The sequence below is a fragment of the Ochotona curzoniae genome, unplaced genomic scaffold (assembly GCF_017591425.1).
Source record: "Ochotona curzoniae isolate NIBS_2020 unplaced genomic scaffold, NIBS_Ocur_1.0 contig_2210, whole genome shotgun sequence".
Taxonomy (NCBI): Eukaryota; Metazoa; Chordata; class Mammalia; order Lagomorpha; family Ochotonidae; genus Ochotona; species Ochotona curzoniae.
Genome location: NW_024465369.1, coordinates 30,449,896 through 30,467,780, shown reverse-complemented (window position 1 = coordinate 30,467,780; position 17,885 = coordinate 30,449,896). Strand labels below are relative to the sequence as shown.

Sequence of the window (17,885 nt, the reverse complement as noted above, 5' to 3'; positions counted from 1 at the left end):
CAATCTGATTCATATCTCTTCTTTCTTTGTTGTTTAGGCAAAAGGAAGGTAAGGTTGGCAATAAATGTGTAAGAGCATCACACATGAACTGTGTGTTTTGCTCTATTACAGTCTTGGAACAAGGGCTCCTGACTTTGTCCTTAAGGATCCTGTGGAAGCCAGGGCAGAGGACAGCAGGTTCTTTTCTTCCCAGTCCTGGTCAAGACTTTGAACTACTACAGTGAGCATATCCCCTCTTCCTTCTTCAGTGAACCTATTCTTCACTTAGTCTGCTCCTGGACATAATCCAACATCCCTCACATGGCAACATCTTTCTTCTCCCGCTGTGTCTTTTCATTGTTGTCCACACTGGTCAGTTTACCACAATATGGTATATGGATAAGGACAGAAACACACATAAAGGAATTATATTCTAAGACTCTGCCCAGTTACCCACACAAAGTCCCACATAACCATTTTCAGCATTGCTCCATATCAAATGAGAATAAGAGGCACAGAATGTGCCTAATCAAATTATTGCCTAATCAAATCTGTTCTTTACAGACAAGCAAATAAAATCAACTTGAGAAAGAACTCACAAGTTGAAAACATGCCCATCTCTATTCCGCATTTATGGCTTGGGCTTAATTACCATGCTGGCAGAGAACATGCTTACCAGCCTTAGACTGAGCACAACTCGGTTTTTAAAATCCAAGAAAGAAAGCGTGAGATGACAGTGCACTAGGAACAGTAGTACAGACAATGCACACCCAAGGGCAAGATGGACATACCTTCGTAATTGCAGTGAAGACCTTTTCCAAAATGGCATTTGGCTGGGCGATTTGTGGTCCATTGGCCTGAATGTTGAGGGCAATGGCACATGGTTTGGCTACAAATCTAAAAACAAACAAGAGTCAGAAGTTATTGTCTACAGCTGCTCTTAACGCCTTCCATTACACATTACTCAATTGTCTGGTACAGTGCTGGTAGGATCTCATGAGTGTGCTTTGCTAACAACCACATTGGTACCCATAAAGTAGACTTGATTTTTTCTCTCCTTCAGTCTCCCAGCAGTAATATAATGAGAACTCCTTTAAAACATGCTGATTCCCTGTCCTCAAACTATAATGGGATTCAGACTATCACGTGACAATATACAGGTATAAGTAGCTTATGCAAATAAAACAAACTGATTTAAAAATTATATAACACATAGGTTTCACACTAACACATTCCAATAGTCATGTCACATTTCAACAATGAGATGTTGTTTACTTAGCTTGCAGATAGAGGACTTCCGATCACTGCTCATCATAAACGTGGCATTTCTGGTATCTACACTATGTACTCTATATTAAGTCCCAATCTCTACTAGCTTCTTAGAATTCTCCACTTTGTGTTTATTTGCTTTTTTCTCATTAAGGAACTGAAGTGTGTCAAACAGCACGATATCCCAGACCAATTTAAAAGCCTAGAGTGTCAGGATCCCATATGGGCATCAGTTCAAATCCCGGTGGCCCTGTTTCCCACCCAGCTCCCTGTTTGTGGCCTGGAAAAGCAGTCGAGGGTGACCCAAAGCCTTGGAACCCTGCACCTGCATGGGAGACCTGGAAGAGACTCCTGGTTCTTAACTTCAGATTGGCACAGCTCTGGCCATTGCAGCCACTTGCGGAGTGATCAACTCCCAAAGATCTTCTCTCTGTCCCTCCTCCTCTCTGTATATCTGAATTTCCAATTAAAAGGAAACAAATAAAAAGATTTTTTTTAAGTCTAGAGTGTTTATAGGCACGAGTAGGATGTTTCTATCTTAAGTCAATGTCTATATCGAGAACAATGGAGAGACTGAGCCTCAGTTTTGGTCTTATTTGATCTGTGAATGAATCTCTGAAGGAGTATAGGTGGAATGTGTGGGGTCTCAAGCTACAGTGCAATAAAAAGAAAAAGTATTTACAACTTCAAAGTTGTTTTAGACAAAATGTTCAAGAAAAAGAAGTTCTGCAAATACTCATTTTCAGAAGTAACATTTGCCATTTCCTATTAACACAAAGAAACTTAATATTGTATGAAAGCATTACCCAAGTTAATCCAGTATTGGCCAGATGTAACAACCAGTAAATACACAAAACAGATCACAGGTAAATTTTTGATTAAACTTAGTAACATAACAGCCAATGTGATTAAAGTACAGTAGACATACAAAGCTTTTTTGTAAGCAGAATTAATGAAGTTTACATTCATAGTACCAATACCACACTGCCTCCTACTTCAAGCAGAAGTGAAGCAATTCATTTCAAAGAAAAATGTAATACTGCACATACAGAAACCTATTTACAAAGAAAATGTGATGTAACACCTATTCTATGGGCTCTCCGGGACAAAGTTGGGCAGAAAGAACATTCACTCTCTTCTAATCAGTAAATCACACTGGAATATCTCCAAACCTTCCACATTCTCAATTCTTTTTTTAAGGCTTACCTGCCTATTTGAGAAACAGAGAATTAGAGCATTCACCTGCTGGTTCACTTACAAAATGCCCACCATGGTCAGGACCAGGCTTCAGTCAAAGCCAAAGCCAGCAGCTGATAACTCATTCCAGGTCTCTCACACGAGCGGCAGAAACCTAATTACAGGAAACACCCCTGTTGCCTTGCACACACTGCATCAGCAGAAAATTTAAATCAGGAGCTGGTACCGGTTATCAAACCCAGACATTCTGCCTTGGGACACAGGCACCCCAGTCACTAGGCTAAACACATTCACAATTCTCTTACTTAAATGTCTCTGAGTCCCAATCTGTGCCCCAACCTTCTTGATCAAAAGTATAACCTTTCTCTAATGATCCTGAGTGTTCACGATCAACAACAGTCATGGAGCTGTTGCTCTGGTTACAGTTATCCTGGGGGGAAAATGGAATTTGATGGGCATGAGCACAAGAAGGCATCTAGAAGGAGTTTCCTTGACAGTTTCCTGATTTGAGGTGATCTTTCTTCTCACCATAAGGTATAGTGAGGCGTAGATGAGATTCAGCAGAAGTAAAAACTAAGATAAATGGGGACTATTAGTCTGATGTGAAGGAAAAAATCAACTCTTCCAATTGGTTTCCTTCCAAATTGACTTTCTCCCAGCTCTTTCCTAACATCCCCACTTTCACAACTTTGGGACATATTATGTTAAAATTCCCTTTTGAATTTTGTTATCATACTCCTTATGGCAACCTGATCTGATGCAAACTTTTTCTAAATAGTGAAATGTTCAATTATGATTATATCCTGGTATACCCCAATGACAATGCTGGGTCATGCACAGGACAGAATCACGAAATGTGGTCAACTGATCAGTTTCAGCAAGCATATTTTCACTATTGCTGCCATGGTATTGAAAGCTGCTGAAAAGTTAATGGACTAGAGCGTTCCCAAGCTGGCCTTGTCTGGTGCCCCACAACTGCGGATCAGCAGTAAGGGAATTCAGAAAGTTACTCAACAGAATCTCTTTATGAGTAACTTCCTCACCTCTGTTCTCATGCTCCAGCCACTTATCAAAGCATTACAAAAAAAAACAGAGCTAATACCTCCAAATCCTTCTTTTTAAGCTCAAACCACATTTTCAGAACTTAAATCACAAAAAGAAAAGCATTGAAATCTTAAAAAAAAAATGTCAATCTGCAAACTTGCCAACTTTTGATCACAGGAACTATCAACTAAACCTCATGTTTTGTGAAGAGTTTTTTTAAAACAATGCTCAGGGCCAACATTCGGATTAAGCTGCTGATTCACTTCTAATCCAGCCCCTGTTAATGCACCTAGGAAAAGCAGCAGAAGAGAGCCTGAGCACTCATGCCTTCCTATTCACCTGGATGAAGCTCCTGGCTCCTGGCTTCAGATCGGCTCAGCACTGACCATTGTGGCTACTTGGGGAGTGAGCCAGTGGATGGAAGATATTTCTCACTGTCTCTCTTCTCTGTATGTCTAACTTTCCAACAAAAATTAAAATAAATCTTAAATATATATTTTAAAAGAATTAATTCTCTACTCCTCCATCTTCTCATATGTAGGAAATCACAGTAATCCCATATGGATATGCATATGTCTATACAAATGAATTTATGTGGAAAGATACTATCACATGATCTCTATGTCTAAAATCTTTGACATAAGCCACATAGGGATTTCAGATTCTTTCATTAACACACCATGACTTTCCTGGGCCCAGAAACTCACTGGTTTCAGTTACGCTCTGCCAAGCCCTGTGTGTTCAAACAGTTCTGAAAACACTGAGCAGAAAAACGGAAGGAGGGGTGTAGAGAGGGGAAGAGAGGAAAGGGGAGGGGATATGAAGAAAATCACAGCAGGCAAAAGAGAAAACAGAGCTGAGTAGACTTGAATAACAGCCAACTCCCACCTCCAAACGTGTGCCCTCAATGTCCCGGTCATGCCAGTATGCTTGTTAATAGCACTGCATTCATGAACAAAATGGTTCCTGACTGATACTTTGTTTTAAGTTTTAAAATAAATAAATAAAAGCAGGTCCAATTTGCACAATGTAGAATGGCTACCCTTACTGTCAAGCCCTGGATCACAATGAGACCATACCAACAAAGCAGTTGGGATTCAGGTTTATTCACACCTGGCTTTGTCTCGGGGTCCTAACCATTATAGCTCCCCAATCCGTTTTGATAGCTCTTCATGGTGCACGCTTTCCTCAGGGTAGTCAGTACCAACATGTGTTCTTCCCACACAAGTTGGGATGCTCTGAGTGCAGGACCAGGCCTTGGAGGAAGTGTACATGTGCAGAGGCCAGCAGACTGCCTCCTCTAATCTTCTCACTGCCGGATGAGGGGGCATGATAAGGAGAGGGCACAGCAGAGAGCAGCTTCTGTCTGCAGCGAAGGTGAGGCAGGAGATTGTTCTCTTCCAGGCAGCACAGCATCATCAGCACCACATTCTGATTCACTGATGATGTTTGAACATCTGAAGATTTTCCAGGAATGTGTATAAAATGTGAGGAATGACTCATTTACTAGAAACTAACCCAGTTCAAAGTTGAAGCTTCTTACAATTCAATTGATCCATGACAAACATGCCTAATAGATAGAACTTCGCTAATCCTCTGAAGAGTTACTAAGCTATACATGATTTTATGTACATCTTTGGCACACTGTAGGCATTCAATGAATTCTGGATGGACAAATGGATACATGGATGGACACAAGGGATGGATGGATGAGTGAGTGGATGTAAAGAATAAGAAAGAATTTATCTAAAATAGTACTTTTGCTATCTTTTCCAAAGAAGTTATGAGCCTTAATTTCCTGGAACATCCACATTTTCTCAGGGTTATTTGAGAATCACTAGGTGACTGACCATTCCAATATCAAAAGGTATGCATTTTAATCTAAATTGTTGCCATGATATCAAAGTTGCCCACACAAAACATTGCTACAGGCATCGGCAACACCTCTCCAGGTATTCTCTTTTCAATTTATGCAGTACAGAAAGTCAATTTCCAGGATTCAGAAACATATATTCAACAGGCAGGAAATTAATGACAAATCCTAACTGGAAGAAGAAAAGCATATCATTCTTATTTTTCTAGTAAGTATTCTTAATTGCATGAAAATACAGGTATTTTGTTTGTGCTTATTTTCTGAATAATATATGACTCAACGCCAGCATCATTTTTTCAAACAGTATATTACATGGAAAATACCTGGGACCCAACTGATGCAATTTCATCAACTACTGCCACACTCCATTAGAGAAAAGCTGGATTTTGTGTTTTATAATATTCTGGTTCTAACAGAAATAAGTTCACAAAAGCCATCTTCCTTTCTCTTTCTCTCTCCTTTTCCCTTTCTCTGTCTCCACAAATATACTATTCTCTCACCTACAAACACTATAGTTAAAAGGAAATATGCACTCTCCAGCTTTGATAATCACTTCTACCAGGAAATGTCCATTTAAAATTGATTTTTAAAAATCAAAGGAAGCAGCATTGTATTCAAAAGAACAAACAGGTATGAAAATTTTTCATGTCCATATTTTAAAAATGTAGTTATGATCTAAGCATTGAAAATTACTAGCCTCAGTTTAAAAAGCAAAAAAACACCTAAGATGCTTTTACTTTTCAATTCTATTTATTTGTATCTTAAATTTGAGTTAAACGTCTGCACAGAGAACTGGGCAGTATTGTGTTTAAGAGGTGCAAGCAAAACATGAAGTGACCCTTGTACTCAAAGAAGTCTACAATCTGGAAGAGCAAATAATTTTAAAAATCTAAATGGAAGGTAAATTCCATTTTCTAAATATTTTAAAATATTTAATCCTTTTCAGTGAGGAGCATGGCCAGAGACTTTGAGTCCATTTTTATAAAGACTCATTTATTTACTTGAAAGTAAAAATTACAGAGGGAGAAGACAAAAAGACAGACAGATCTTCCATTCATGGGTTTACTTCTCAGATGGTCAGGACTGGGCCAGGCAGAAGGCAGGAACCATGACCTTCAGCAGGATACTGATCTACTGATTGGCCATTAGCAAACAGCTGGATCAAAAGTGGAACAGTTGGGACATGAACCTGCCATAGGGAATGCCATATCACAGGTGGCAGCTTTACCCAATAATGCATAATGTCCCCTGCCCCAAGTCCTTTCTGTCTCAATTTCTGCACTTTCCAAAGTATAGTAAGTCTGTGAATGCAGCTACACAAACCTACATTTGTGTGAAAATTATTTAGAATTGAATAACCCACATAAGTGCACAAATAAGTACAAACGAAATGGGAACTGTATAAGAGATAAGTACACTGTATCACTCTCTGGGTTGTGATTTCACACTACGGAGTTTCAAACATTATCATCAGGGAAAAATCAGATAAAATGTTTAGTAAATTCCTGACAGCTGTCTGTGCATGTACAACCACCTTAGTAAAGACATCAACTAAAACATAACTGCCAGGAGAGTTCTGCTTCTGATGTAGAAGAATGAAATCTTGCCAAACACACGTTTTCATCTTTAAAAACCATGCAACATGCTAATGCCACCAGCACTCCTCAACTAAACAAAATAAATAAAACACTTACTAAGAGCTCTGGAGATTGAAAAAAAAAAAAACAAATAGACTTTGGAGGGGAGCCAGAAGTTGAGGCAACTAATGAACAAGAAACAAGCTCCTTATCTGTTGGTATGTTTATTTTGCAGCACTGCCCTGATGTCAGATACAATTAAAACAGCAGGTAAAACTCCTTTAGAAAAACACATTCTCTTTCTCATTGTGGAAGCCAAGAGAAGGAGCCTGGGAAAATCAGAGAATGACTAAAGAAGTAGGGAAGGGAAAAGCCCAGGGAAGAAACTCTAATTTTGTGTGCAGATCCAGCAAGATTCTGGCTGACTTCTGAACCATAAATGTGCAAGATAAACTGAGCACAGCTAGGAACTAAAGTTTTGAGGACTGATCCAAGACTGAAGCCACCGCAGGCAAAAAAGGCTACAATTTGAGGCAAAGTAAACTGCCAAATAACCAAAACACGAACTTTTTTCAAAGTGAAAAAGAAAAAGGAACCCAGAGTCTTACACAAATAGATGTAAACCATGCTGATGAACAGCAGGGAAAGCATGGGAAAGACATGGGGAAAAAAAGAAAATGCAATGAATGAACCACGCAATCTGAAACACAGAGAAAGAACAGAAAAATAACCTGACTTTTGAGACGCTGTAAAACAATTTTAATCTAACAATACATGAGTCACAGAAAAGACAATCAGAATGGGGAAAAATAAAATCTTAGGAGAAGTAACAATTTACAACTTCTCAAATCTGATAAAAGATATAAACATACAGACTTGAGCAGCTTAAGAACCCCAAACAAGCAAATATGAAATCAGAAAGACTTCAACAGTTCATAAACAGATGAGGCCACAGGTAAAGAGAAAATACTGGAAGTCACCACACAAAAATAGCATGGTACCATACAGAAAAAAAATTAATTTCAAATCTGTGAAATGTTATCATCAAAATTTATGAAATGCTCTCATCAAAACGTATGAAGGTTCGGCAACAGTGCAATAACCTCTTTACATTGCTGGCAGCAAAAGCATAAGCAAAACAAACAAACTAAACCACATCCACTCAAAATTCCAAATCCAGCAAAATCATTCCAAAAAGAAAGGAGGTGAAAGGAAGAATAGAAGGACCTGCAGCCCTGAAACTTCAGTGCAAACATAATAAAGAAAGGGACAGGTACTTAGCCTCTAGGCACTAGCTCTGATTCCAACTGCTTGCTAATGCAGACCCAAGGAAGCAGGGGTGTTAGTTCAAGTGATGGAGTTCTTGCCAACCACAAGGAACGTTGGGCTGCACTCCAGGCTTAAGGTACAGCTCCAGTAGGGTCTCAGCTGGCTGTAAACTGGTAGGTACATTTCCCTCTCTCTTCTCTATGTTCCTCCCAACTGAATCATTTTAAAAATGATGCTAAAGGAAGTTCTCTAGCTTGAAAGATGGCAAAACCAGACAGAAACTTAAATCTTCAGAAATGAACAGAGCATAAGAAAAAAAATATATATTTGAAAATACAAAAGTAACTTCAAGCCCTTTGAAATCACAGTCAATTAATAAAAGGTAAAATAGATAAAGCCCATTGCAAGAAGCAGCCTACATACAACTGTTTTTAAGTTTCTACTCTTTATGTTAAAAGTAAATGACATTTAAATGTGCTCAAAGTATACTTATTTACACGCAAAATTGCTCAGAGGTAATAAACTACTTGTGACATACAAAAGAAATGAAAAATATACTAAAAGGTTAATCATGTTTATTGCCAGGTAATGGCAGTATGTGGTTGCTGTAACATTTCATTATCACCCAAAATAAAATGAATATTTTTCAAAAAATAGAGATGAACATGACAGCTATTATTCCAAGCAAAATCTCAATGACACAGAAGTCCAATGTTGAGGCTCAGACACAGCTGTGGTCCAGCTCAGTCCACATAGAACATTAACTGGAATAAAAGTAAATGTCAGCTCACTGCCTTACCAGGTAGAATAAAAGATGGCATTCAAGTCAATGGAGTGGCACAAGCTACGAAACTATTCAACTCAGTGAAATTATTCCAAGAATACACCAGGAGCATGTGAAATGCCATCAGGGAAAAAAAATTGCTTCTGCCTCTGCGCAAAGAAACCAGAGAACTCTTCTATTTCTTCATCTATACAATGAAATATCTCATGCTGGGAACTCTTCCTAAACCCCAGTCCTCTTCCGAGTACTCAGAGAGGACCACAGATCCAAAGGGCGGGGGGAGTGGCAGACAGCATGGTGTGCAGGCAGACACAGTGAAAAGACAATCCCTTTAGACACATCTCGAGTCTCAGATGCACTACCCTGAGCTTGAAGCACTGGAAAACCGTTGAATATCTCTATGCTCCGGTAACTGCCTTTATAGAATAGGAACAACAAATACATTTTGACAATTGTGTGCATTGACACAATGAATGAAAACCCTACATCACATAGCTCAATATTGGCAAAATATTCAATAAACATTCTTCTCACAAAAATCTTGGTTACAAGAGACATAGATATATGCTTACTGTGTGTGTGTGTGTGTGTGTGTGTGTGTGTGTGTGTGTGTGTGTGTGTATCCCCCAGTTGACACCCTGTCATGGGAAACCCATCATGGGAAAAGCCCATGAGGACATAAATTTGTCAAACGGCCACAAAATTTAATAGCACATTGTGTACTTGCTCTGGTCTCTTTTCTCCAAGCCTGATTTTTCTTTAGATTCCTCAAAAATTTCCCTTGAATGATCAGGTAACCAGTTTATGCATTTCATTGCAATTTTCTGTGACTCTACAATTATTTTGAGATTAAAAAAAAAATTCCCAATTTTGGTTTTTCTAGACTCAAAATAGTTTTCTATATCACTCTTTGTTCTGAAATGTAATGCCACTTCCTCTTTTCTTGCCGTGCTGAGACACTACAATTCTTGACTACCTGCAAGGTTTGCAAACACCAAGTCACTTCTCTCTCCAGGAATGAACAACCCTAGAACCTCCTGCCACCCAATTTTTTTCTTTTCTGACTTTATGTTTTCATTTTTTCCATATTTTTAAATTTTCTTGTAAACTTTAAGGAAATAGAAAACACTCTCGGACAAAGATTACTTTAACAGTCATTTGCAAAGTCTTTTCTGTGGTAATGATTGTTTTTGAATGTTCTCAGGAAGCTTTCCGAAAACTATCACAAAATCTTCAATACCACTGCTAAAGAAATCAGTCAGTATATTGATAACAACTTCCCTTGAGAGGCAAATTAGAGACTGAAAATCTATCACATGTCATACATCTTTAGCGGAAACCATGGAAAGCCAATGTTAACTTCAAGATCAAAACTGCTTCTCCCTACAGATTTTCAGGAATCTAGAAAAATAAATGTAGCCAGCCTTTAGATATTTTACCATAAATCCATCTCAACTATTCAATAAATACAGAATAAAATTTTTAGAGGATGAAGTTCATAAATTGTCAATAATGACACTATCTTAACAACAAGATTGGGCCCCTGTGCATTGCATAAAATCAGATATTAAAGTCACTGATATTTATCAGAAGAATAATCAACAAATATGTATGAATAAAACTAGAGATTTCATATACAACATGAAGACTGTAGGTAATGATATTGCACCGTATACGGGATGCATGCTGATGCTTGAGTTATTCTTGCGATAAGAGTAAAGAAATGTATAACTCATGATGTAACAAACATAATAAATGTATTCATTTGCTTTACCACAGTCATCTCTTTACTATCAATGTATATTATATAACACTCTGTCATACATCTTACATATACATTTTTAAAGATATATTTATTTTTATTGCAAAGTCAAATATACAGAGAGGAGGAGAGGCAGAGAGAAAGATCTTCCGTCCATTGAATCACATCAGCCCTAACTGAGCCGATCCGAAGCCAGGAGTCAGGAGTCTCTCAGGTCTCCCACGCAACTGCAGAGTCCCAAGATTTGGGGCCATCCTCAACTGCTTTCCCAGGTCTCGAGCAGGGAGCTGGATAGGAAGCAGGGCCACTGGGATTAGAACCGGCACCCACATGGGATCCTGGCACGTTCAAGGAGAGGAGTTTAGCCATTAGGCTACTGCACTGGGCCCAGTACATATATATTAAAGAATATGTACTGCATAATGTGTATTTATATAAGACATACTTTTGCCTATAAGACATTAACACTACAAGTTAGCTGATGTTCTTATAGGATTGAGATGCTTATAAAATTACAATAACTATCAAGGACTTTTCTGGGAGTAGTGCATATGCATTAATTAGGCTGTAATTTTGATCTGCCCATCTGCACACTTTGAGGATGATACTATCTGGACCACTCCTTGAGAGATAAAATTACTCTGTCACAGAATTTGTCACTGTCAGCTACGCCTCTGTACTCATTGACTGCAATTTTGGCAACCCCATCTCTAGCTACTGCTTCCAGCAAAGAGTCCTGGAGTCTGACATGTCACACAAATCAAGAGCTTGTCAGGGTGCCTCCATGCTCCTTTAGCCATCCCCTCGGCACTCACACAGATGCCTTCCTGTGCTTGTCATCACTCCATGTCAGGGCTCAGGCATTCCTTCCCACTCCTCTCCAGATGAGCAGCTGCAGCAGAATTTCAAGGGACAGGCCTGCGAACCCTGTGGGAAATGATCTCAGAGTCTTGTCACTGCAGCCTTTGTAGTGAAATTTCACAATTGGTCCTGAAGAAAAGCTTGAGGTCTGGAATTCCAGCCTTTCCATAACACAGTAATCCTTTAATTCTCTTATACTTTTTGCCAGGTGCCTTATAACCCACCAAGGCTTGCTTTCTTTAAGAGTGGCTGATTTATCTGAAAGGGAGAAGAAGAGCCAGAGAGAGACATCCCATCTACTAGTCCACTCCCCCAGATGGCTGAAACAAGGAGCTTGGCCCAGGTCTCCCCTGTGGGAACATGGCAATCTTCTGCCACTTTCCCAGGTGCTTTAGCAGAGAGTTGGGTCAGAAGTGGAACAGCCAGGATTTGTACCGAATGTCAGCATCAGAGGGTAATAGCTTGACCCACTATGCCACAACTCCAGCCCCATGAAAATTTTCATGTTTTAACTCAGTCAAGTGTCAAAATGCCTCCAATGGCCAAGCAGGAAGACATTATCACTACTGTTTTTACAGATTAAGAAGAGTCTATGTCTTCACGATTTTAAGTACAGACTAAGGGGATGAGGTGCATGCCAGCGTAGACCTTTGTCATTCTTCCCCAAGGCCTCAGCTCTCCCAACATATGACAGTTAGCTGACATTTGCTCCCACATCTGCACACTTCTTTCGGCCTAGATCTCAACACCATGAGGATTACACATCACAAAGTAGTCTCATCAATGGACATGCACAGTTTCACTCCTGCTCTGCCACTAAAGACTCTTCTTGGGTATAGAGCTTAGTGAAGACAGTGCCCTTCGTTCTTATGCCGAATTGCTAGTAACAAAAACTGTACAAAATTTCAAAAACCAGAGTTGGCAATTCCTGAGCATTTCATAGGCATCTGCATTAAAACTCATGATCTGTCAGTCCACTAACATTCCCTCCCCATCTGCAGAAGAATCTGACAGCCTAGTACCACCACCATGCCCCTGTTTCACAATCGGGGATAACTGAACCAAAATGAGACAGAAGGCAGCTTCCTTCATAGAAGAAATGCAGAATATTTAAGAAAGTTGACTCACGGTGTAGTGGATGACACCAAGAAGGTACGATCTGTGGTTCTAGGTAAGAGAACTTTCAGCAGCCTGTTGGCTGCTGGGAGGTTCCGGGCTGGGTTGGACTTCATACTTGGGGCCCTGGCTCCAGCCATCATGAACATGGGGTAAGCTGGGCCAGGGCATGCCTGGGCTCCAGAGGCTTTTCCCTTCCTGGTGAGTATGCTGACAAGGGAACTCTGGGGAACAGCCTTGGGATCCTGCACCCGCATGGGAGATCTGGCAGGCCTGACTTTGAATCAACTCAGCTCTGGCCTTACAGCCACTTGGGGAGTGGATCAGTGGATGAAGGACCTTTCTTACTGTGTTTCAAAAAAAAAAAAAAAAGTAATGACCTGAACACGAAGTCAAGACAAAGCAAATCCTCAGTGACTTTTGGATCTTCATAACCCCTCAGGGCCTTCACTCTATTGAGTTCAGAGTGAAGGGTGGGAAGGAATCCCACAACTGGACCCCCGGGATGCTCTTGAGACATGGGTGCATGTCTCCACACATGATTTGTAGCAGAGGACACAGAGTTGATTATTGGAAGCTGGATAAGAACCTAAAGAGAGCCATGGCACACATTCTTACTGTCTCATCTTCCAAAGCTGTTGTTGTTGAGCTTGACACAGGATGCACAGTCCATAGAATCAGTTATTCTTATCCAGATCTCCGACTACATCAAAAGAAGCCAAACATCTGGAGACGCCATCCTAAATTCAAATTTTGATCTGACCACTTACTAGCTGGAAGATATTAGTTGCTTCACCTCCTTCAGTTTTCCTTGGACATAACCATGTCACCTAAACTATACAGCTTTTGAAAGAATTAAATGAGATACTGGTGTGAGATTCTGAGAACAGAAGCAGGCAAAGGCTGGTTTGTGTGAAAGTGCCATACTAAGGGATAAAGAGCTAACGATGAACTTCTATGCACTGAGATTTTTACCTTGTTGTAAGTTGGCTTAAAAACTACTTACAATTGTCTAAGAATGCTCTTCAGTGCCTGTAAACTTAAACGTCAAAGGCAATGAAGACTCCCAAGATTAGGATCAAGACTCAAATAAAAGGTCTCAATGAGCAAACGTTGAAGCCAGCAAAATCAAAACATGCCTTATTGACAAGAGTGGGAGAAAACAGAATAAGTATACCATTTCCTTTTCATAAGGAAGCATGTCTTTCTTCCTGCAGGACAGTTCACTCTTACTGAGCCGTGCATAATCCAGGCAGTGGATACAGATCCATGGCACTCTTTAGGAGATTAGTGTTCTCTTGATTTATTGTAATCCTTCCACGATCACAACCCCAGAAAGCACTTGAAGGGACACTAAGACATTAAACCCTGAACATTCTTTGATACGAGCATTTATGAGAAACAGCCTATCTGCAGTAAACAACAGAGCTCAATTAAATAAAAGAATGTGAAGGTCATTTCCATTTAAAGCTCAATAGTGAATTCAATCAATGAGATTTTTTCCTGAGGGGCAAAATCTTACAGAGTGACTTCAATGAGTTCTTATTTAAAGACCTGCAGAGAAGGGTCATAAAATGTTAGTAATTATGATGTGATAAGTAAATGAAAAGGGTGTTCAACCATAAACAAAAAAAGACTTTTTTTTTTTGAAAAGCAAAAGTCAACTCTGTTCTCTTGAGGTACTTAGCACTTAGTAAAACTAAAGTATTTCATGGCGTTCTGAGGGGTCCAGGTTTTCAAATACCCCCAGGACCAATAGCATACTGGGTGTTACAATTCTCATGAGCCTCATCATCCCTGAAATTCATTAGCTCACATTATTCAAAGGTAGTTCATAGAACACCAAGCCATGGCAATGCAGGAGCTCACGCCCATCTCCAGGTGAACTGAACCAGAGTCTGGATTTCAACAAAAACCCCCGTGAACTCCCACACACAGAATTTTCAGGTGCATTTTTATTTAACCCAGTGCCTCTCTAAGCATGGCCTCCAGAGCAGCAATAGCCACAGCAGCACCTGAGAAGCTGTTAGAAATGCAAATTCTCCAGCCTGGCCTTGGCCCCACTAACTCAACAACTCTGTGGCTGGGACCTGGGTTTTCTTGCAGCCCTGCAGGGGATCTTGGTACGTGCTGTAGCCTGAGAATTCTGCGCTGGTCTGGACTTGAACAGACCAGTCTTCAGGGTTCAGGAATTCTACAAAGCAGCCTGACTGTGGGCAGTGCTCTAAGAAAATCCTTCCCTATAAATGAGCGCATATGCCTGTCTAACTCTACCAACTGAGCACCCAAACTCAAACTTTCTCTCATAAAACAATTCTATATCATTACCAAACAGCTATAAACTTATTTTCAAGCCATGAAAGACCTATATAAACGGAGACAAACCCATGTAGAGTTCACATATATAGTATACATACAAATTACATAGTAAAATATTAATATTCTATTATTAACTTTATTTGGTGTGATAATGCCATTTAACTGAGCCAAAATAAATCATTAGAAAAACAGATATACACATTTATCTCATATACATACACACACATACATACATACACACACATACATATATATATATATCATACACAAGTATACAAAAATCTCATATTGGGTCAAAGAAAAGCAAAAGTATCTTTTCTATTTTGGGCATCAAATTCAACAATCAGGAGCTACATTAAAATGCTGTTTAGCCAACCATTCAGCATCATCCCCCTAAGCCTGAGTGCTACACCAATGATGACATTATCATTGTTTTTAACATGCACTTTCACATTATACAATGCCTTTTTTTGAAATAGTGTTTGAGTTTCTAAACTCTACCTCTTCCAAAGTTGCTATTTTTGCTCCTATTGGACCACTGAAGGGAGCAGCAGTAGAAACTCTAAAGCACTAAGACTTAGGTTCATTTCTTTCACAATTACTTCTTCTCGTTAATCTCTGCATATTAAAAAAAAAACTATCTCAATTGTGCCAAAAATAACTTGGTATGGTTTATTAAACATCACTGAGAATGAAGCTGATATAAATCATCAGCATTTAAGCCCAACACAGTTCATTAAACTGCGTGATATTATCACTTCACATTAAGAAAGTTGCAGTTGTGACCTAAGGTCCTTGATGACTTGTTCACTGAAAAATCCTCCATCTACATATTCTACACAACCAATCTTGGGAACACATATGAACTCAAACTTCATCTTTGAATGCAGTCGGGGTGGCCCTGGAATGAGCGGAACACAGAGGGGGAAATAACCAGCACATCCGCTGAAGAAGGTGGGACTCTTAGTAAAAACATGCAGCTTTGCATGGGCAGAGGACACACTCAATAACTTTGAGTCATTTGCTACTGTCTAACGAAGTCATCTAGCAACTTCAATAGCCCGTTGGATTTCAAACACTTTGAATATTCCCCGTGAGTACTCTGCTAGAACACCTGCTATGCAAACTCAAGGCTTCTGTTTATTGCAGACTGAATACCACTGCCTGCCCATCTGCCTGCACTAAAAACATCAGTACCCACCTCAATTACTGTCTTCCCCAATGTTTTATTGAAACGCCATACCACCTTCCAGATCTTTCAATAACAGTGCTGTGTACACACTTCTCTGACAGTTCTTATTCTACAGATCAGTACCAAGAAAGAGCACTAGGTTACTTGCCTTCTGCCCATTGCCAGGCAATTGGACACAGTGGCCAGGCTTGCTCACTCTCTGTTCTGAAAGCCTATAGATCGCACTGTGGTATACGGTACTGGTCTCCACCTTTCCTTCTTCCTTACTAACAGAATATCCCTTTCATTTGAAACAGCTAATTAGGAATTTTGATTGGTTTCAGAAAACCATGGAAACTAGATTCTTATTTTGCAAAAGTTTGTTCTCGGTGTTCTCTAGCACCCATGGAAAAGTCTAGTAGGAGCTGCAAAAGGAACTAAGAAACAAAACTTCTCCCTGGTATGAGGACTCTTACCCTTCAGCCAGCCTCTTCTTCACCATTTGCTATCAGAGTGTAGAAGCAGTGGTTGCCATAATGGATTTGAGAGACCATGAGCTTGAAAAGGCTGGGGAAGTGAGTACTAAATATTAGCAGAATGTTAAACCTGTACCTGCTACATAAAGCGCTACACTACTGTGATAATACGGGAGAAAAAGAGTGGGAGGAGAATATGGGAGAAAGAGGAGGAAGGGGAGGGAGCAGTCCCATCCCTGCAAAACTGTATCATGAAAATAATAATAACAAAAAATGGCAGGTCAAAACCAAAAAGCACAAAGAGCTAGATCTCAGTTGCTTTACCAGGTTACTGAGCAAAACTGGAACACTGCCCAAGGGTCTCCTGTTACATAAGATACTCGTTTCTCATTTAACCTGCACAAATCAGGTATGATTATTTGCAATCAAAAGCATATTACAGTTACTACCATTGCTGGAATGATAACTACCCACATACCCACTAACACGTATCACTGAGTTTAATCTGTTCAAGCGGTTAGAAAACTACTTGGTAACTAGCTCACTAATTTCTTTAAAAAAAAAAACTTTTACTCATTTTTATTTACTTGCAACACAGAATTTCCATCACGTATTCACTTCCTAAATGTTCTCAAACAGTTGGAGCTGCACCAGGCCAGAGCCAGAAGCAAGGCATCCAATCCAGGTGCTCCACAGGTGACAGAGAACAGAGGTCTATATCCTGAACCATCATCTAGTGCCTCGCAGGATGTGCATTAGTAGCAAATAGGAACTTGGTAGTAGACACAGAGCTAGGACTCACATTCAAGCACTCAAATGTAGGATGTAGACAACCCAAACGATATCTTAAAAACTGCCAGATGCCTACCTCTTCTCTTTGATCAAGTTACCAGACTGCAGCGGGAGGCACTTCCCTATTTCCAATAGATGTTAACACTTAGAGCAAAGTAACAAAATAATAAAGAAGAAATTGTAAGTGCTGTTCTGACAACTGCTTTGAAAGATAATTCTACAGAGTAACCCAATATTCTACCCTAACTGAAGCAGCAAGGTATATCAGAAACTTCAAACACTTGCTCATCCACCCAGTTCATTGGCACCTGTGCCTATTACATAGCTCTTAACATTTGAGATTAAAATTTCTATTGCTTTGAGACTTCCATTGAGTGTTTACTGCCAGTACTAAAG

General features: G+C 39.7%; 1 protein-coding gene across 2 annotated transcripts in view; it reads right to left on the bottom strand.

The window, feature by feature from the left end:
* Positions 1-17,885, bottom strand: part of CERS6 (ceramide synthase 6) — a 278,575-nt gene that overhangs the window by 203,893 nt on the left and 56,797 nt on the right. For both annotated transcript variants that reach the window (XM_040971676.1, XM_040971677.1), the window contains exon 2: positions 771-876. In XM_040971676.1, coding sequence (XP_040827610.1) covers positions 771-876 — 106 coding nt within the window. The remainder of the gene's footprint in view (positions 1-770; positions 877-17,885) is intronic.